Source organism: Drosophila melanogaster, chromosome 2R, assembly GCF_000001215.4.
Source record: "Drosophila melanogaster chromosome 2R".
NCBI lineage: Eukaryota > Metazoa > Arthropoda > Insecta > Diptera > Drosophilidae > Drosophila > Drosophila melanogaster.
The window spans coordinates 9,414,108-9,434,646 of NT_033778.4; the positions used below are offsets into that span (position 1 = coordinate 9,414,108).

Consider the following 20,539-nt stretch of genomic DNA (forward strand, 5'->3'; position numbering starts at 1 on the left):
TTTTTTATAAGATATCTTTAACATTATTTTCAAATATACATATGTATATAAAAAAGTTATTTTAAAGATCACTGATCAACGCTGTACGATTCACTTCCACGCGCTCATTTATCCATGAGAGAGCTCGCTGGAGAGTTGCAATAGAAAGGCGGGAGAGAGCACAGCTGTTGTATTCATTTCGTTTCTGGATATATGTGTATTTGGGCAGCGCAACGCTGCTCTGAAATCCGGTGCTTACTTCTTCGTTCGACGTCGAACGGTGCGGACGGTCGATCGTCGTCGGGTTGGGCAACCGTTTTCTTTCGGTTTCATTCGTCTGCCGTTTTCGTGGCGGCGCTGCGCATGCGAAACAAATAGAAAAGCAGAACCAAGTGCGAAAAGAACTAGACCAAGAACGAAAATACCTTCGAAGTGACAAAACGAATGCAAACAAACAGCCATAAAGTGCAGCGGGAAAATGCAGTCCAAATAAGTGCACAGATTCTTACCTCGCATTATTTACCTTTGTGCGTCGCCAGCAGTATTCAGTATTTGAGCAGCATTTCGACTCGGACTTAGTCGATCGCTATTCACGATCGCTCATCGCTTATCGCATGCACAATAGCATTTTTCGTTCCCGTACACCTTTGCGTTTACCTTACCCAATTTCGTACCGCCCACAAAACGCCGACGCCGCGGCCTCTTACCACCACAGTATCGATTTGAGAGCTCTATTTAAATACCTGCAGCCTTATCGCCGTGCCGCGCAAGAGGCAGCGCCCATTAGCACATTCTGAAGAGGAAAGGCACTCCCGAGGATTATTCAAACAATTCGTTTGTGTGTCTCCGTCTCCGCCCGATGATAAGATGACCACCGTCGTGGCGTCCAGGTGCAATAGTGCCATTCATTGAAGCCAGACTCCTTGGGCACCATCAGATTAGAAACCACGAAGATTCCCCATTTCCCCCACACGATGAGCACCCTGCGACCCGTCAGCGTTTGCGATACCACGCCGCTCCAGAGATTCGAGAGCCAGAGCAGCAGCGGTGAAGAGCCTTCTTCGCCGACGGCTTCCAGTATTATAGCCGCCGCTTCAGGCCCCAATCACAACAACAACAACAATGTGAAACTTGACCTGCAGCTGCCCACCTTCGTTGATAGCACCCGTAGCCAGGGTTCACTGTACGCGGTAGCCAGCAACAAGAAGCCACCGCTGCGTGGACCACGACAAATCTTCGGAAGGATCCTCACGGACCTCTGTTTGCTCAGCTGCGGTGAGTAATGCTTTGACAATATCCGAGAATTAGTGGGAAGTTCAAGTGAATCATATCGGCTTGTAAAGCGGAAGTCAGAAGCATAGATAACTGTAGGTTAAACTTGGTAGTTTTAAGTGGAATATTTTCCTATTGTATGATTGTTGTATTTGAGTAAACTATGTTTTCTACACTTTTGGGGGACTTTCGAAATTTATGAATTTTCTGTTTGCTTCAACAAAAAACGGCAGAGTACTTTAGCTTACATTACAATAGTATACAAGCCTATATATTTTGCAGAACAAACGAACCCATTCAAAATAAATAAACAACAAAGTAAATAGCATTAAAACAATTGATGGTAACAAGAAAAGTACACTTCCTTTCCAAGATGTTCTCAGTTCTCCACAAAGGAAAATTCTATATTTTTTCAAAAACATGGTATTGCAGCATGCCCCAAAACTAAACTCAAAACGCCCGAATTGTCTTCGAAATGATCCCATTTCCCTTGCACTCAACCGTTGAGAATAGCTGCTCCTAATCAAAGTCTGAAATAAATCATAGTACTATATCATTTAAATTCGTAAAGCTCTGCGTTCCTCTTCAACGAAATGAAAACTTTGGGAAAAGTATTATCACACTTTTTCCCGACGGCCTTTCACACGTTTTATGATCTGTTATCATGTGGCAGCAATTGATCTGCTGCACTTGCCAGTCATAAACCCATTCCACATCTGAATCCATCAGCCAGATAGAGGGTTCCGCTATCTAGGCAACAAAGCCCCCGAACAATATATTCATAGTACATATAGACCATAGGTAGGCTAGCGCCTAGCGCCCGCCTTGTTTTCAAACAAAAACATTTCCAAATTGCCCCAAAATGTTTCCAACTGTGTGATGTTGATGTGCTGGACTCCTTTGTGGCATTCTGCTGTGCGTTTCAATGTTTCAATGGTGAATAGGCACTTCTCACCCGAGCGAACCCCAAAAGATATATACATATATTATTTATTCGCGCATCATCGAGTTCGGACTGATTTATTTTATTCAATTTGTGGCAGGTTCTTTTTGTGAGGGGAGCATTTTTCATTTGATTGTGCTGAACTCATTTCCCCAACATCATCGTCGTTGCTATCGTTGTGTTTATACTGGTCCAATTAAGGCTGGATCAGCAGACCTTGCCCATAAATGAATTGGACACCACAACTGTGCTGGGCCACCCAAAAAGCCCCACTCGAGTTGCAAGAGATAAAAATGTGGGGCATATATCTTTAAGCGTGCTTCTGATATTCCTATCCTTTCAGTTGGTCTACCTATGCTGGGATTTTCGCTTTGGGGCGAAGCGGTTAAGCGCGGATTCTTCTGCGATGATTCCTCCTTGAGGCATCCATATCGAGACTCCACCATGCCCAGTTGGATTCTCTACTTGATGTGTGGCGCCTTGCCTCTTACTGTGGTAAGTTGGGCCTACTTTTAACTTAACTATCTTATAGGGCTAATACATTTATCCCCTGCAGATGCTTGTGGTGGAGTTCTTTAGGGGACAGGACAAGCGATTGCACAGTCCATTTCCGAAGAGCACGATGTGCAGTGGCTATCATCTGTGCCACTTGGAGCTGCCCACTTGGCTGGTGGAGTGCTACCACAGGATGGGTATCTTTATCTTCGGATTGGGCGTAGAGCAGCTATCCACGAACATCGCCAAGTATTCCATTGGACGGCTGAGACCTCACTTCTACACAGTAAGCTAAGGAACTGATGTACATATTTAGTTTCCTTAAAGGTGATTAATTAACACAATTGTTATGCTCGCAGCTCTGTCAGCCCGTCATGAAAGATGGCACCACTTGCAGTGATCCCATTAACGCTGCTCGTTACATCGAGGAGTTCACCTGTGCGGCGGTGGACATTACATCGAAGCAGCTAAAGGACATGCGCCTGTCCTTTCCCAGTGGACATGCTAGCTTCGCCTGCTACTCCATGCTCTACTTGGTGGTAAGTTCGGGTCAATCCAATGCCATGGGAATAGGTAAAGCAATCATTGTCTCCTCCAGATTTACCTACATCGTAGAATGCAATGGAAGCAGTTGAGAATGCTGTGCCACCTGCTTCAGTTCCTGCTGCTCATGTTCGCCTGGTATACGGCTCTCACCAGAGTTTCCGACTACAAGCACCATTGGTCCGATGTCTTGGCAGGATCTGGCATCGGACTGACCTACGCAGTCGTCGTGGTGTGTTCTGCAATTTGTATATCCTGAAAAGGACCTCTATAGTAACATTTTTCCTTCGCAGACATCGACTATGTGGTAGGCTGGATCCTTGACTTTTCGCGGGTTCCAAACCCCATCAACCCACCGCGTGGAGCTGCTTTCGCTTTAAGATGTCTTATCTGGCGCAATTTCAGTTTTATCATTGTTTTAATTTGACCATGTCTGCATAGGAGTATCTATTTATCTATGTGTGAAGGATTTTACTTAATAAACTTCAGTTCAATGTGTTTTACCATTAAATCTGTATTGATATTTAATCGAAAGGTAATATGTGGATGCTTTTATCTTTTGACAGAAATCTTTGGCATTCCAAGTTTTGAATTTTTACACCAACTGCTTGCATTATTATTCATAGAAGGACACTCCCCACAAAATCGAGTTTGGTTGCAAATGTTGAAATCGGCGGCGTGGCGATTAATGGCTTGCTTTGGTCAAATCAATTGATATGATCGGTGTAAGAAGTTGCGAAATTAGTGAGCAAAACAAGCAATTTAAATCAAATTACACGAGGAAGTGTCCTTGACAGCGGAGATTAATAACCCCAAACTATTGCCAACTGACTGTGGATTTGCAACCAGTTGGCCATTTGAATTTGGAGGAGACTTGGCCAGATAGCGAAACCTGTCTTATGGACACGGGCCATGTTGAGAGATCTCTGATCTATGGCTAATTAGCCAATGGCGCAAAGTCAGCGGGCCAATTTGTGATTTTTAATTAGTCTGTGGCACCTTACCCCCCTCTTCCAGATTTGCATTCCCGATCAATTTGCATTTGATTTGCATATTAAACGAATTTATTGCCCTGGCCACTCAGCAAGATGAACAGGAATCATAAGTGAACAGGAGCCACGGGAAGATGCATCACTCAATCAGTTGGAGGCGACAGCCAAGTGCCACTCACTCAGTGCGTCTGCGTTGCTGTTATTACTGTACAGTGAACACCATTCCGGCTATCAGCACTCAGGCCACTCGGACATCACGAAAAGATTGATGTGGCCGTAAAAGATCGAAAGACAAACAAGACATCGCCGTTCGCCGGAGTGGATCGTACCGAAATTTCGTTGCAAGCCTCCTTCTCAACAATTAACACAATTTTTTATTTCGCTTTTATCGCATAATTGCATTTAACCACACTCCTCCTCGTCGGCCGATTCCCCAATTTCCCCAATTTTCAATTGCCCGCATCTGCTGTCAATTTCAGCGTTCTTTTTTTTTTTTTTTTTTTTTTGATTCCCGATGTCGATGTGGGGAAAGATTCTGTCAATGGCTTCAAGTTTATGTCGAAATCTATATGGGAATAGATATTCAAAGGAAAGCAGATGCACAAAATCCAAACCGGTCATGCGAGGGGCAAGGGAATAGGGGGGTGGCTCATAGTTTCTGCCTATGACAATGGCCAGCGGGTTGGCAATTTTCGACAGTCTTCGTTATGCAATGGAAATTGGCCAGAAAATTTCAGGCGCGAAATCCATTTGAAGGCATGAAAATTGCAACAATACCGTGGAACAAAAAGGTAAATCGCACCTTTTTTCCAAGGGAAAGAGGGGGTTTTTTTATAAAAGAATTATTGCGTGCGCCACAGCTTGATACCCTGTAGGCACTCTGTACTCAGATGGAGTATTACTATCAGTCATATAAATTCCGAATCGAATATATAATATATATTTATGCATTTCCTATGACACATATCTCCAAAATTTATACAATTAATCATAATACCAAATATTTACATAATTTTCTAATAAATTCTTGGTGATTCATCCATGCGATGTGCCATAAAAAATGTCGGAAATTTTGTATTTCAAACCAGATAGCCTATCAATGTTGTTTCAAAACTAAGACTTCGTTATGATAAGGCAACCCTTTTAATTTTCGAAATTTTATCACTGATGACTATATGATAATTGTTTAGTTTTCGACTCATATAGAAATAAAATAAATTAGCAAAGAACAAAACAATGTTCTTTTTAAGATGGAATATGTTTTTCTATACATTGAATGTGATCTACTCAGCATGATGCCCAACAATAGGGTAATAGTAGTTTCGATTCTTCGTTGCATTTATTATCCCACTTGTTCTAGGTGCAACATTATTTTCCGCGTCGCTGGCGGGCAGAGGCCACAATTCATGGCTGCAACATAGGCGTTAAATTTGTCAGGCACGTACAGCACGATTGGTATAAAAGGGGGCGTGGCAGGAGGCCTGTGGAACCGCAGGACGTGGGCAGGCGTGGGCATTTCAATCAGTGCTTGACCGCAGCCTTTTGTTCCGATTTCTCTATATGCACTACGTGCAACATGTGAAACCTCACAATGGGAGGGCCATGCAACCTGGATCATCGGGTCGACATGTCCTGCTCGCCCACATAGCCGGCAATTGTTTGGCCAACTTGCCGTCCTGGGTTTTCCCTTTTTTGCCATTTTACCCGCCGCTGGAGGCGTTGGCAATTAGCGTTGGCTCTAAACGCTTATTAATGAGTACAAGTCGAGCTTCGGGGCCTCGAGGTGGTATCTATAAATCTTGTAGATGCCCGGATAAAACTGAAGTTAAGTTTAGCCAGAAGGCGTTACGGAGGGCATCAGATTTATGCGGATATTAGGAAAATGCTCGTTACCTGGGCAACTCCTCCCCATTATTTCCTGATCCGATGCGATGCCTGTTAACTAATGTTGCAGCATTGTTCTTGAGATATATTTCCATTTGAATGCATTTTCCCCCGGCGCATTTGGCAAACGTTGTCACGATTGTAAGTGTCACATAAATAACCCAGACTGAGCCACCCCTTTCGCAGCTAATGACATGCCGTGAGGAATCCCAGCAGGAGGATACTGCCAGGCCATGGCAACTGCAACTCAGAGTCGACTTTGACACCTCTCTTTGAAAATGCGCCGCCGGCTTGTCCAGGTTCCACGTTTCCTATTCGGTTCACTTGGTTCTCAGGCTTGGCTGGAGTTAGATTTGAAGTCGAAACTGCGTGATGCATGGGATCGTGTTGTGCAACTGGACAGGCGGCGCGGTGGGACGCCGGATTGCTATCCATGTACCTATGCATTGAAAACAGTCGGATCCACACTAGTCCCATCAATAATTATGCTACACAAGTGACTATATCTGACTTAGGAATGATGACCTCATTAGGTGAGTTTGGACATATACTTGTTTCGAGTTTAATTCATTCATTTGTTGTGAATACAAACTCGTTTGTTTTATATTTATGATTTGTGTTATATCCAAAAAGCAACTCAAACAGAACTTGATTAGGAAGACAAGAAGAGAGCACGCTATGGTGGAGTTATCCGACTAACAGATACCCATTACTCAGCTAGTTGGAGTGCGGTATCTTTATATCGTTCTCATGTTGTATTCTATTGAAATATTCATTTTAAATGCTGAGATATAAAGATATATTTTATTTGATAACATGTTTATAATAGTTTTTACGTTAATATCATGTGTGTTCTAAATTCCAACAGCTTTTTAAGATGATGAGTCCTCATGACTTTACGAAACCATCAATCAATCGTGTGACGGAATGTTTTAAATATTCCGAGACTGAATATATAAATCAATCCAAATATTTGTTAATCCATTTTGCCCAGTGCATCCCGCAAAGTACTTCACATGGTTGTTTGGACAGTAAACATGAGTTTGGCTTATTATAAATAAACAAACCGTGTATGCCAGGAGTGGATGAGCACAGATTACCCCGATGGACATAATCCCATCGAAATTGCTTATCAACTGCGGACAAACGAACGAGCACTCATCAGCCAAATGAGCCGTTGTTGGCCATTTGGCCAAGTACATTGCAATGGAAATTGCAGTGGCAATTTGCTAGTCGCTCCCCGCAAAATCTCTGCCCCGCACTCGTTTTAATTGAATAAACACAGCGGTTAGTGTGTTTACATATTGAGTGCATCAGCAGCAGTTGCAACATGCGGCGTGCAGCGCGCAACGTGCTACGTGCAACAATTGCAGCTGCTGCCGGAGACATGGCCAGCGATCAACTCTAATTAGCGGCAACCAGTTGAGGAGACAAGCGCTGCGAACGGCGGAAGCGGTCAATTATAAAAAGAAAACCCATGGAAGCGGAGGATGACGGGGTGGTGTCCAAGTCCAAATAGTTCCAAGTCCTGTCCAAGTGTCAGAAATATTGTCAAAGTCGCTGCTCGAGCCACACTTACAAGCTTTATCGTTCATACAGTCCAACTTCTATAGTTCACAATTGCAACTTCCTTAACTTCATTAACTGAAATATCTGGTATGCTATATTTTTGATTGATTCAGCTTAAAAGCCATTTTGGATTTGTCAAAACTACATTTTATATGGGAATAAAAAATCTACTTTGAGTAATTATTGGTTTGGTTATAGCTTGTTAAATTAGATTATGTATTGGTGATACAGCAAACAGTAGCTTCATTTATTTTATTGTGGAAAAATATTGTTTTACTTATCTTAAGAAGATTGATTAATATGGTGCTTATATATTTTTTATTTCGGAGAGGTTGGTTCGCATTACAATATCTTGACTGTACTGGCATTTCGCATTTGCATATTAGCCCGACGGCGGCTGGCAAAGTTGGTAGTTGGGGTTAGCCTGGTCAGCTTCCCTGGTGACGTTGATGGTGGGCATTATCACTGGTTTTATGCCGCCCGTGCATGATACGCTTTTCCTTATCGCCGCCATCGCTTGATTTATATCAGCCGTAAATATAATTGCAATATGGTATTCAAATGTGAGGCGTGACATGAGTGCGTGCCCATCGATCGATGGCAATGGCGATGACGATGTGTCCACCACTGGTACTAGCGCACTTCCTTGCCGTACGGTTGCTTCGGCTGCTGGCCAAGCACACACCCAGTGCCCAGGTATTTCCGATCCCGTGCCAGATCCTCTTCCCTGCGAGCAGCTCGCTCGGCAGCCGTGTGCGTCATGTACTGCTGGTGCCAATCGCGATTGTGAATCTGGAGCAATGAGAAGGGGTTGGGTTGTTGGCATTGTGACTAAGAGGAAAGGCAGTTGGAGGCGGGCATGCAAACTCACCCTGGCGCAACGCTTCTCCATGAGCTCCTCGTAAATCTGGCGGTCTTCGAGGATGTTGTAGCCCACATCCTCACGGATATTGGCCTGTGCTTGCCGAGCGCTGATGGTAAGATTCCATTTGATCTGATCCTGCAAGTCAATGAGCTGCTGGCGCCGTTTATCCTTGAGCTTCTTCAGATCTTCTTGTTTCTTGAGCACATCCATTTCGGCAGCCAGTTCCAGGCTATGAAAGGTAGTTGATTGGATTACCAACATAATCCATTCGATTAGTATATTAACTAACTGAATCTCTAGGGAACCTGGTACTCACGCCTGGGAACATTCCCGTTGGTCTGCCAACACCTCCTTGGCGAACTGGGCCTTCTGCTCCCGATCAGTGTCTAGATTGTGGGCTTGGCACCTGTTCTCAATCAAGTTGCGCAGTTTCAGCTCATGCTGCTCCTGCTGGGCCTTACTTTCGTCCAATCTCTGCCAGACGCGCTGCCAAAGAATCTCCACACAGGCCTGGCGGCGTTTGAGCGCCTTTTTCTCCTCGATTTGATGGAGTTGGGCTTGCTTGGACTCCAGCAGGATCTCCTTGGTTAGCATGTGACGATGGGCCTCGGAGTTCTCACTGAAAGTGAGGTGATTTCAGATGGAAAAGGACTTAAAATTCTACACTCAAAACCTACATCTCCCTTTGCTGCTTCTTTACTTTGACCAGCTCCATTTCGGCCTCCTCCCGCTTCAATCGCTCCATTTCGATCCATTCGTGTCGCTTTCGATCCGCTTCATCCGCCTGCGCCTGCAGCATCTCTGCAATCTGCTCATCCGCCTCCAAGGCTTCCTTTTGGAGAAGAAGACAGAGGTTCCAACGACGGTTGTCCAAATCCGCGTGCCATTCGTGCATCTTTTGCGCCACCTGGAAACTTATTTGAGATTTTAGATTGCGCCTATCGGTTCGTGTGAGGAATTCCACAACATCCATTTTTTTGAGCTTCTTTATTCTAATTGTACTTAATTATGTGAACTTTTGATTGTTTTCTGGTATCTAAGCACCGCACAATTCAAAAATTCCCATGACAACTATTTGTGAGTTAATTTTATAAATTTTTAAGCAATAAAATATTTGCAATAACTATTTCTCAAATAATAGATTTTATTTTTCGAAATTTAAATAATTAAATATTTAATTAAAACTAGATATGACCCAACATCCAATAAATTCATAATTTATTAGTTTAACATAGTAAATGTAGTAGTAAAATACCGGCAAACCTTTGATTTAAGTTATTTCAAGAACATTTGTCATATTTGCCAATTAATATTGAAAGCTTAAAAACATTTTTTAAGTGAAATTTAAAAGAAAACGTTTTGGCGCAAAACCAAACGTAAAATACTAAATAGTTGGGAAAATGCAAATTGTGGTATTATTGGCACACGCACCATCTGGCAACTTTGCGACCAGATGTTTCCGGATGGCCTTTGAACAGGCGTAAATTGTATCCAAATTGGCAGCAAACCCTTGGAAAGCAAGCAATGAAACCGTGTACAGACAGGAGAAGGGGGCACTGAAGGTCGAGGCAACGCAGGAATCGAGGGATATCGCCAGCAAATTGCCAGAAATTGAAGGTAACGAACCCGAAGCACCCTGTGCCGGAGTTTGTGACGCAGTTACACAACTAAATTCTTAGTAGGCGCCCAAAGTCGGGGCAACAACAAGCTGCTAGCTGAATCAACGTGTGCCAGCTAATTGGTGCCAATCACACTGCACTCTGGAGCTCTAAAACCGTAAGAGACCCCCGTTCTTGGACCCCCTCGCAAAGGTACGTCCATCGATTCGGCGATCTATTTTTAGCCGGAAACATGCGATTGCTATTGATGATTATCGGTTTATTTTTCAGATCAGGGACACGGCGGCTTTCACTTTCGAACACATCGGCGAGTTCATTGGTCCACCTTCAACATGGTCGTGGCAGCATCCACCTGCCGCACGGAGACGGTCTTCGATTACAGCTGGATGAACGTGGTGGTCGCCTACTGGAACCGCTACCCGAATCCCTCAAGCACGCACGTCCTCACCGAGGACACTATTCAGCGGGAGGTGCGCGATGGCAAGCTCTTCTCGCGCCGGCTGCTCTCCAAGACGAATCCGGTGCCGAAGTGGGGAGCTCGCTTCTACAACAATGTGCCGGTCAAGATTGTTGAGGACTCCGTGCTGGACCCGGTTAAAAAGACATTCACCACTTTCACCAGGAACCTGGGAATGACCAAGATAATGGCAAGTGATCGCACACCTACTACGATTGCTTTAAATAGGTCACATATCAATTTAAAGAAATGTCTAGAAGAATTCAGCCACTAGCTGTTGGGCATGACCGAAATACCGGCATAATACAAAAGCATAAGTGTTACCTAACAGATCGATGGTCAATGCTGTGGCATTGTTTGTTATATTTAACCCATGAAACGCATACAGAACATCGGGATCCGGTTAAGATTATTGTTCGATTTATTTTACTGCACCCTTTTAGTGAATATGTGAAATATGTTACTTAATCTTTTCAAGTTTAATTTAATCCTAATTAATGATCATTGTTTTTTCCTTTTAGAAAGTCGATGAAATTGTCGTCTACAGCGAGCAGAAGGATGGTAGTACTCTGGCGGTGCGAAGAGCATACATTAGTTCGCAGGTGTTCGGATTCTCGCGGGCCATTCGCGCCTTCGGCATCGAACGGTTTAAGGCCAATGGCAACAAGGCCTCCAATGGATTCAACTACGTGCTGCGGCGCATGTTTCCGGACAGTTTGGTTGGTGGAGGACATCACCAGCACGCGGTGACGACGACTTCGCCAGCTGGAGAACTTCCTGCAACGACCATCACCGTATCCACAACAAACGGCAGTCTCAACAACCAAGGAGCTCTCAAGAGCGCCGCAAAAGTGGGCTACGAGTTCTTCAAGAGTCATGCCTCCAAGATTGCGCAACTGTTTTCTGTCAAGAACTGAGGAACTTCTAGTCTGTACTTTTTGGAATAGATGTCGAATGGGACCGAAGATTTTAATGCTTTCGGCTCCGGGAGTTAAGGAGTTTGTGGATTTGACCAGGACGGAATTAGAATGACGAGCGGAGGAGTCGTGTCGCCGGGTGTTTTTAAACATTTATTCCAAAGCAAATCCAACTACATACTTTGCTGCATTTCATTCCGTGTGTGCGCGAATCAAACGGCTGATCTGAACGGAGACACAATTTGCTGAACACATTTCCTGCATGCTACCAAATTCTATTATTTATCGTTACTTATTTGCACTACATTATTATGTATCATTCTGTTAGGTCAAGAGCAGGAAATGAAAAGCCGTGTCAAAATTGGTATTGCTATGTAATATGTTGTATATTTTTATCAAAATATAAGAAAACCAACACTTGTAGTGGTTAAAAGTGTAGTTATTAAAATAAACTTAGTCTGTTAGAAATGTACGGCTGTTTCTTTGAACTGGGTCTAGTCATAAAAGAATTTATGTTTACAGAATTTATAATATTTATATTATACAATTTATGTAATATTTATAATATCTATTCATTTTTTTATTATTTTATTTTATTGTTATGGGCGGTTAATTTTTTAGTAAAGCTTGTTTATAATGAATTGTTAATATTAATCGGTTTTTAATGCGTACTATTTGATTCATTTGTATATATTTTTCAATTGGTTTTAAATTATTTCTCTGCAAATATTCGTTATAACCAAGGCTGCCATATTTTATACAGAAGTCAGCTGGCCCGGTGCTACCGGATCCGTGACGCAATTCCGTTGGTTTCCAACACTGCGGCTCTCCCACGCAAAAGCGCTCGCAGCTTTTAGGTAAAATCGGCGTTCTTTCGAACATTGGAGAATCCAGAGCCACCTGGAGTCGCATTCTTAATCCGAATTCCCAACCGTTCGCGTCAAAGTCGCGCAAAAACAAATAACTGCGAGTATAGTTAATCGCACGAAGAACTGCAGCTGAAATCGCGAGACAAAAGTGCACAAAAGACACAGCGAAGCAAATACCGTACAAATCGGCTGCGTTTATGGCGCACCAGGAGAAGAGAAAGAATTTGCGCCCCGCCGCCCCCGCCTTTCAACACAAAAACAACAACAACGTGGAGCAGAGCTAACACAAAAAAGATATATAGAATAAAATATATATTTTTGGTACCGCTTTTGTATGGTTAAAACTAATCAGAACGCTCCATTGATTTATTGAGCGCACACTGCCAGAGTTTTCGAGTTTTTCAAGACGTTGCCAGCTGTTGTTGCCGCTCTTCGTCGCACACCTCCCGCCAACCAGAACACCTCCGCCCCGCCTCCTTGCTTCGAAGAAAGCGAGAGCGCGGTCAACGTCCTGCGAAGAGAGTGAGAAGGGTAGCGAGAGCGCGATAAAAGCGAAGGTGAGCGAAAGGACACCGGCAGCCGCTTCATCTTCCTCTTCCCTCTCACCGCAATTCAACAATAATATAAAGCTGGTCTAAAAGTGGCAAACAAAGTTGTTGAAGATAAAGACACAGCGAAAGCAACCGGCAAACGTAATCAGCACCCAAATCCCCCGCGAACCAGAAAAATATAGCCAACATGCGCCTGTTTCCAGTCCGATTCTCAGCCGCCTCCTCGTCGATGGCGAGTTTGGCCAAAATGCTCGACTTTTACTCGGGCTTCAACCCCTCGCCCCTCTCGATAAAGCAGTTCATGGACTTTGGTGAGTAACTGGGCCTCAGTTTCTTGAACCCAAGGTGTTCCATACATCTATAACATATATATTTCAACGATCTTATCTAAGTGCTATTGAGTAATCGTACATGTTGATTTGGGTGAGGATCGGATTGATATTATAGAGATTGCCTAGTGAACGTGTTTCTATGGAAAGTTTGACACTCACTTTGTTTTGATTTGCCTCCAAAAGCGATTAAAACACTTGAGTTGTTCGCTTCGAAAATGGATTAAAATTTTAATTGTTTACGATAGATTTTTAATATATTTCTCTAAAGTGTATGTTATGTTATATATGTTTTGGGAAATATTAACTCACTTTTTACTTCCCTTTGTTTTCTATTATTCGTCATCTGTGTTGCATAACGAGATGACATAGAAAAGCTATAATAGGCAGACCTTTTATGTAGAGAGCAACATTTTCATGTTGTCTAAAGTTTCGTTTATAGTTTAGAATAAACTGCGCAAATATCCCGTTATCTAATAGTCAATTTCGTTCCATTGAATTGTCAATTAAGCATTTCCATCTACATCTATTATTTTGTCGACTGTGCGCTAGACAGAGAGGCAGACACAACCAGGCAGTATAAACAATTGAATGCTCAGTTCAATTCAGCTTAGCTTTGACTTTTCCTCGACCCAACCCCTCCTCCCCTTGCCATCTATTTCCATTTCAATCCGCTTCCCAGCCAACCGCCTGTTGCAAAAACGGAAGTCAGAATAGCTCAACTTGTTTATGAGAAGGCCGTGTTTTAGAATTCATAAACAAGTTTCGTCAATGAAAATGAAACACGAGAATGGGCGCGAGCAAGGCGCCTTTTTTCCGCCCACACTTCATTGAGCGCCAATAGCCGGCACGTGGCCTTCAATGACGTTTCAATGTCAACCAAACACCCCCTACAGACCACCCTCCAAAATCCACGGCTTCAACCTGCCCCAATAAAAGAACACGCAACTCTCCAATTCGAGTGGCTTCTGTCCCCAGAGAAGTCAAACTGTGTTTGCAGTGTATATTCTAAAAGTTGTATTATATCTTGATAAAAGTAAACGGCAGCAGATGCCTTTAGATACTGTTTCCACATAACCTTTTCATTTCAGACCTGCTCTAGTCGAAAATCAATTTTTTGCTGTGCAACCAGCAGACTCGAGTGCTAACTTCTAGGGCATTCTCGTTGAAAAACTGGCATGCGACGTGAGCAGAAATAAAAGCCAGGCCAAGTAGCTCGGCTGGAAGAGGAGGAAAATGTGAAAAAGGTTGGCCTCCGGAGGCTGAGCTATTATCATCTAAATTTAGACCAAAACAACAGGCTTTGCTTGCGCGTGTTTTCTATCCCTTTAAGACCACTTGTGCTGAGCTTTTTCCTGTTTTGTTTTTTTTTTTTAGTCAGTCTGGTATGGGCTACAAAATGGGCTAAATTAGTTTACAAGCATTTATGGCCATCCAATAGGCCAGCACCCCTCGGTGAAGGGGTATAAATAAATAGCTAATATATACCTGCCTATACTTGAACTTTGATGTCGGTCTGTAGATAAGGCTGCTTTGTGCGCTTGTTTTGTACCCAACTGTACCCGGCACTTAATTGTGTTTTTCTGCCGTTTGTGGGGGTCCATAAACTTGGAGTAATTATGCTTATATCTATAGAATATGGCTTGTTATTGGTTCGGTGTTATATATGCGCATACATTGTTATTATAATGCACCCGAGTTTATGATAATTCAGGTTAACCATCGATTAGCGCTTCGTGGACTGAGTGAGTGGGGTGTAAGAACTGGAAAGAGGGTTCTAAAATTCGCGCCTCAGTGACGAGCCTCGTTTTTTATACAGACTAGTCTTTAATATTTTTCGGCTATATTGTTTATGCGAAATTCACAATATCCGAAGGCCAAGAATTTATATCAATAGAAAATATATAATACTTATGGCATATATAGGGTGTCCAATTTGGAACCTCATCATGGTTGATCATGTGCCAATTCTCCGGGCGACAAAGAGCCACAATTATATCTGTGGCAATGCGGGGTTAGGAAAATTGAAAACACAGCGTCAGACAATTCAAAAGTATATTGTATAATGGATGCATTTCGATGGATCAGACCACCGTGACCATTTCGGGCAAAGTCCAGGATGCTGTCACCTCATTTCGCCCACAATTCGGGCCTGAACTTTGGAACTGCTTGCGGAAAAAAAGGCAGAAACGCGCACGTCAACACTTGGTCAAAATAAAAACAGAAACAGAATGGCCAGAAGAAGAGTGAGCACCCCGGCGATAATAATAATAAAGACGTAGTCGTAGTCACACGCGCCGTATTTTTGTATTTCTGTCACAGGGCGAATGTGAGTCAAATATACATACGAAAGTATTCGAAAGACTTTCACACAAATTCTTCCTCGCATTTGGGGGCCAATGGGTGGGGTGGGCTAATGCAGCTCAAGAGTCAAATTGCTGTGCTCCGCGAATCGACCGAACAGCTGTTTTACAAAAAAGGGGATGGTCATGGTTTGGAGGAGGGGCCAGCTGTGTGACGTCAGTTGGTCTAAAGATAGATGCATATGTGATATTCCACCCATTCTAATGTAATTGCATGAGGGGGTCACTGAGTGGACGATTGAGTCGTTTTCAGAAATTGGATTTCTTTGCGCCTTTGCTCAGCTGATTGCGTGCCAAATGCGTTGTAAATTATTGAATGCAACATTAACGACCCAATTAGCCTGTATCGCCAATTGAGTGGCTCACACTGATAATGGGAATGGAATTGAAACCGCAGCTCATTGTCGATTCTGAGCTCCGGTAATGAATTCGTGCGGTGGCCAGTTTTCAATTTCACTGCTAGAACACGCAACAGTTTTTCGCCTACTAGCAGCTAAGTTCTTGTTACATAACACCCATTGAATACTTTAGATCATCGTTTTTTTTTTTTTTTTCGAAACCTGTTGGGGCACACAAATTTGTTAATAGCTTGGCTAATACACAGCACGTAGTTATTAACTATTCAATGCTATTGATTATTAATAAAATAATAACTGAATGGCACAAAATCAAAATGAAATATGAAGAGTGCTTACTTAGCACACTTCTAATCTTTAATCCTCTTAAACTAACTTCCTTTTTTTATAGCGGGCAATTATCTAAGTGCATAAAAGGCACTTATGATTAGGACACTTAACGCCACTGCGAATTTATCGCCGATGAAAGCGAGGGTGCGCCTTATCATTATCAGCCAAGAGCAATGCATCAAAGTCTAAATACATATTGTGGAGTGCCAGACGCTTCTACATGACTGACGATCCGATCGAGTCTGGAGGTTTCTTTGCTCTGTTTACCACCCGACACTACAGTCAAAACAAGTGAATACACTGAGCGAGAGAGATAGGGCGTAGAGCGGTTCCAAAATGGCAAACAAGTAAACAAAAACAAAGCGATAAAAGCTCTGTTTTGAGGTCACCTGCGCCGCCCCAGCGTTTGGGGGGCGGAGCGGGCAGAACGAAGCGCGTGTGTGTTGGGGCGATTGCCGCACCCCCCTCCCCCTTTCGAGCACATTTTGATAGCTGTATCTCGGAGCGGAGATCTCTCGCGTTTGCGATCGCTTTCTGGCATGTTCTTGAAAACAATATCATCAGGCTATCGCCTCTCTTTCCGAATTTATGTTCGTCTTTATAACTCGTTTTATTGATTCTGTTTTGTTTGGCCAATTCGTTACAATTGACTCATAAAGCGGTTCCAGTCCAATTTATTCGGCATAGCCACGTCTAGTATACATATATGTATATCTAGTTGCTTTTTGCGTTGTATCTGGAATCCTAATTTAGCCTGGCGAATTGTGGCCATTAGATTTTGGCGACGAGCAATCGAAGCTGAAAAAGAAGGCGTGTCTTTGCCGGCTGGTCAAGGCCTCGTCGATAAGGCGGATCCATCGTTATCACCTCGACGGCAGTTTCTTGATTTTCTCTTTGTTACAAAACTGTTGACTCGCAACAAACAACAAACAGAAAAAAAAAACCCAAGCACATACACTAAGAGAATCAAGAAGCAAATACAAAAAAAAAAAAACAACAAAATGACAACACTATACACAGGCATATTCAAAAGCCTGACGAGGGCAAAGTTTTCTGCGGTTGATTTATTTCGCATTTGCCAGGGAGCTCTGAACTTAGCTTGTTTATAAGAAAGTACAGGCTGTATGTATACATACTAAGTGTGTAGTTATGTATTTAGCTCAAGTACTTTGGGCCTCTCTGATAATTAATCCAATTGAATTTATGTGCAGCTCAGAACTGTTTTCGTTTTTGTGTACGTCAAGGCTGTTCATATTCTAGCTGGTTTGTTCCTCCCCATGAGGTTTTCACTCGTGAGCTCATGATCACTGGAGTGCCTAAAGCCGCATTGATAAGCTTGCGAGGAAAATATTTTAAATAATCTAGAAGCGCAGGAAAATATACCGAATAATCTAGAACAACAAACAAATATGAAGCGATAACTCAAGCAAAACGAAATGCTCTAAAGTATCTATAAGGCATATTTGAATTGATTGACTCTCGTTTTCTTAAATGTTTTCTTAATCGTTTCTTTGTAATTTCATTTAATAGGTCAGAATGCCTGCGAGAAGAAATCGTACATATTCCTGCGCAAGGAACTGCCTGTTCGACTGGCGAATATCATGAAGGAGATCGCCCTTCTGCCGGATAACCTGTTGCACACCAGATCCGTAAGCGAAGTTAGTTCCTGGTATGTCAAGAGTTTCGAGGATGTGCTGGTGTACGAGAAAGCAGAGCCCACCCACGACAATCTGCAAAAGTGAGTAATGCGAATTTCAGTAGATCAGCATATCACTAATCACATTTGCCTTTCAGGTTTGTGGCCGATTTGGATCTCATTAGGAATCGGCACAACGATGTGGTGCAAACGATGGCCCAGGGTGTGATCGAAATGAAGGAGAACGAGGGCGGCCAGGTGGATGCGCCTACAGAGAGTTCCATTCAGTACTTTCTCGACAGGCTCTACATGTCTCGCATCAGCATTCGAATGCTGATAAATCAGCACAGTAAGACAAGCTACAGATGATGCCAGTGAGCACATTACTGACCATGTCGTATCCCTATTTAAAGCCCTTCTCTTTGGCGGAAATCCACATGCGGGTGGCCGCCATATTGGTTGCCTGGATCCCGCCTGTGATCTGTCGGATGTGGTTCGCGATGCTTACGAGAATGCGCGATTCCTATGCGATCAGTACTACCTGACCAGTCCGGCATTGGAGATCCAGCAGCACAGCAGCGAGCCTGGAGACAACCTGCCCATCCGCACCGTTTACGTGCCCTCGCACCTGTACTACATGCTTTTCGAGCTCTTCAAGAACTCTATGCGAGCTGTTGTAGAGCACCATGGCCATGACAACAATGACACATTGCCCCCCTTGAAAGTAGCCATTTGCAAGGGCAAGGAGGACATCTGTGTGAAAATTTCTGACCAGGGAGGCGGCATTCCCCGCTCCCAGACCGATCAGCTCTTCAAGTATATGTACAGCACAGCGCCGCAGCCCTCGAAGTCGGATCTGCATACGGTGCCATTAGCGGGCTATGGATACGGTCTGCCGATCTCAAGGCTTTACGCCCGCTATTTCCATGGCGACATTGTGCTGCTCTCCTGCGAAGGATTCGGAACAGATGCAATCATCTATCTAAAGGTGGGTTTTCCACTCATGCACATTTCCCAATGCAAGCTAATCCAAACCAACTCCATTCCTTGCAGGCTCTGTCCGACGAAGCAAACGAATTGCTGCCGATCTTCAACAAGACAAGCTCAAAGTTCTATCGCGCCACCGTGCCCACGGGTGACTGGTCCAATCAGGTAAAATACGCTAAAAAGAAGAAGACGAGCGCTGTCAACCAGTAGACGTGTGAAAATGCCAAAGAGCAAAGCAAAAAAAAAAAAATAAATAAAAAAGAAATGAGATGTGATGAGTTGAGAAATGAAGCGAACCGCCTGGCTGTGTAAAGAGTTTGCGCCACCCTGCACCAATTGAATTCAATCCAATCAAACCCAATCCCAGCAAGCAAGCAAGCAACCCTCATCCCGCATCCGCAACCCAGTCAAGTGAAAAGTGTTTATTTATTGTTTAATGTAATGTTAATGTTAAATACTACCTATGTTTGTATGTGCCCCAAACTCCTTAACACGTTTGATTTTCGAAAATTTTTTGAAATATTGTCATTTAACATTTGACATTCCACAAACATTTTTGCCCATCTTGGAGCGGGCTGAAGCTGTGTTTAGATTTTGCGGGGAGCGAGTGGCGCAGCGCCCTTGGCTTTAATATTACGTTTGTAGCCATTAAATTCTATATATATATATACATATTTATATAAACCTATATACACGACAAACATTTATACTCTGAAGTAAACTGATGTTTTGAAACATTTACGAAATTAGCTTTAATTTGTGGATTTTAATTAGGCTAAAGCCCGAACTGCATGCAATGTTATAGTACATTTATCTTTTTGAGCGCACTATTTAATTTTACTCGTTAAGACAAACAAATTTTAAACAAATAAACTGGAAAGTATACACCAAAATCGGAACGATTTCTTTGTTTGTGTTTGATTTTTATTTGTAACAATGCCACTATTGTCATAAATTTTTAAAGGTATTATAATTTGATATTTTTTGCCCACCCCGAAAATTCCGAATTTCATTTACATTTCCTCTGTTGCTTTCATTTGTTTTATTAACAGTTTAATTCCAACTTAATGTCTATGGTTATTTCTATTGTTTTTAAATACCTCTTTCTTTACTTATATACTCTCCACTGATGATTTCTTTCAGAACTTTTCCAATCGTTGGCGTTATTTATATGGTTTTTTAAAGAATTCATAGGACTGCATTTGATCCAGACGCGTTTGCAGTTTATTGGTTTTCATTTATTGCCACACAGGGTAACCATTAAGCTTTCCAAACTCTCTGATCTTCTAGAGCTCCGATATGAACGCACGCCAGTTGTCGGCCACCACACCCAAGCGCTGCGACTTTCTTCAGGACGCATGAAGGATGTGCTCCAGCAAATGTTACTCAGGTTAAGCAAAGAGGACTATTCAGGAAACAATTGTTGGATATTAAATCGCGATATATATCACTAGCCCTAGGCAAACATTCCCAAACTGCAGCAGCAACGGAAGCAACTCATATTTGTATTCATGGCAGTTACGTGTAGTTATCGTGTTGTTATTTGAAATAAAACGGATGCATGACAAACACGGCAGTTTGTT

The 20,539-nt window shown here is 42.9% G+C and overlaps 4 protein-coding genes across 9 annotated transcripts, besides 1 other annotated feature; 3 read left to right on the plus strand and 1 right to left on the minus strand.

Moving 5' to 3' along the window:
* The first annotated feature begins 234 nt into the window (after window positions 1-234).
* On the plus strand, window positions 235-3,739 carry wun2 (wunen-2). Of its 2 annotated transcripts, none has more exons than NM_001299319.1 (6): window positions 235-1,254; window positions 2,295-2,689; window positions 2,751-2,975; window positions 3,049-3,228; window positions 3,288-3,464; window positions 3,526-3,739. In NM_001299319.1, exons 2-6 carry the CDS (start codon window positions 2,549-2,551, stop codon window positions 3,541-3,543), a joined length of 741 nt encoding a protein of 246 aa, NP_001286248.1. In that variant the 5' UTR covers window positions 235-1,254; window positions 2,295-2,548; the 3' UTR covers window positions 3,544-3,739. The 2 variants fall into 2 exon arrangements, with proteins under 2 accessions (NP_001286248.1, NP_524991.1); NM_080252.4 differs by having other exon boundaries at window positions 2,538-2,689.
* A 3,030-nt stretch (window positions 3,740-6,769) lies between these two features.
* Window positions 6,770-6,839: a mobile genetic element.
* A 1,025-nt stretch (window positions 6,840-7,864) lies between these two features.
* Window positions 7,865-9,581, minus strand: CG13955 (uncharacterized protein). Its single transcript, NM_136642.2, has 4 exons — window positions 9,220-9,581; window positions 8,859-9,161; window positions 8,549-8,771; window positions 7,865-8,469 (listed from the first exon to the last, which is right to left on the minus strand). The coding sequence occupies exons 1-4, from the start codon at window positions 9,513-9,515 to the stop codon at window positions 8,311-8,313; spliced, it is 981 nt and encodes a 326-aa protein (NP_610486.1). The 5' UTR covers window positions 9,516-9,581; the 3' UTR covers window positions 7,865-8,310.
* A 398-nt stretch (window positions 9,582-9,979) lies between these two features.
* On the plus strand, window positions 9,980-12,000 carry prel (preli-like). Of its 2 annotated transcripts, none has more exons than NM_001273895.1 (4): window positions 9,980-10,159; window positions 10,222-10,353; window positions 10,432-10,808; window positions 11,140-12,000. In NM_001273895.1, exons 3-4 carry the CDS (start codon window positions 10,494-10,496, stop codon window positions 11,533-11,535), a joined length of 711 nt encoding a protein of 236 aa, NP_001260824.1. In that variant the 5' UTR covers window positions 9,980-10,159; window positions 10,222-10,353; window positions 10,432-10,493; the 3' UTR covers window positions 11,536-12,000. The 2 variants fall into 2 exon arrangements, with proteins under 2 accessions (NP_001260824.1, NP_610487.3); NM_136643.4 differs by having other exon boundaries at window positions 10,225-10,353.
* Window positions 12,001-12,331: 331 nt separating this feature from the next.
* On the plus strand, window positions 12,332-20,531 carry Pdk (Pyruvate dehydrogenase kinase). 4 transcript variants are annotated; one of them, NM_001273896.1, is made up of 6 exons: window positions 12,332-13,266; window positions 17,864-18,071; window positions 18,128-18,318; window positions 18,383-18,957; window positions 19,023-19,121; window positions 20,100-20,531. In NM_001273896.1, the coding sequence occupies exons 1-6, from the start codon at window positions 13,143-13,145 to the stop codon at window positions 20,148-20,150; spliced, it is 1,248 nt and encodes a 415-aa protein (NP_001260825.1). In that variant the 5' UTR covers window positions 12,332-13,142; the 3' UTR covers window positions 20,151-20,531. The 4 variants fall into 4 exon arrangements, with proteins under 4 accessions (NP_001260825.1, NP_001097240.1, NP_001246224.1 ...); NM_001103770.2 differs by having other exon boundaries at window positions 20,247-20,531; NM_001259295.2 differs by lacking the exon at window positions 20,100-20,531 and having other exon boundaries at window positions 19,023-19,845.
* Window positions 20,532-20,539: the final 8 nt, after the last annotated feature.

Coding starts and splice junctions, on each gene's coding strand:
- wun2 (NM_080252.4), top strand. CDS start 954: ATGAGCACCCTGCGACCCGTCAGCGTTTGCGATACCACGCCGCTCCAG. Junction 1,255..2,537: donor CCTCTGTTTGCTCAGCTGCG/GTGAGTAATGCT, acceptor CTATCCTTTCAG/TTGGTCTACCTATGCTGGGA. Junction 2,690..2,750: donor GCGCCTTGCCTCTTACTGTG/GTAAGTTGGGCC, acceptor TATCCCCTGCAG/ATGCTTGTGGTGGAGTTCTT.
- CG13955 (NM_136642.2), bottom strand. CDS start 9,515: ATGGATGTTGTGGAATTCCTCACACGAACCGATAGGCGCAATCTAAAA. Junction 8,772..8,858: donor CAACGGGAATGTTCCCAGGC/GTGAGTACCAGG, acceptor TACCTTTCATAG/CCTGGAACTGGCTGCCGAAA. Junction 8,470..8,548: donor TGGAGAAGCGTTGCGCCAGG/GTGAGTTTGCAT, acceptor TCATTGCTCCAG/ATTCACAATCGCGATTGGCA.
- prel (NM_001273895.1), top strand. CDS start 10,494: ATGGTCGTGGCAGCATCCACCTGCCGCACGGAGACGGTCTTCGATTAC. Junction 10,809..11,139: donor TGGGAATGACCAAGATAATG/GCAAGTGATCGC, acceptor TTTTCCTTTTAG/AAAGTCGATGAAATTGTCGT.
- Pdk (NM_001103770.2), top strand. CDS start 13,143: ATGCGCCTGTTTCCAGTCCGATTCTCAGCCGCCTCCTCGTCGATGGCG. Junction 13,267..17,863: donor AAAGCAGTTCATGGACTTTG/GTGAGTAACTGG, acceptor TTCATTTAATAG/GTCAGAATGCCTGCGAGAAG. Junction 18,319..18,382: donor AATGCTGATAAATCAGCACA/GTAAGACAAGCT, acceptor CCCTATTTAAAG/CCCTTCTCTTTGGCGGAAAT.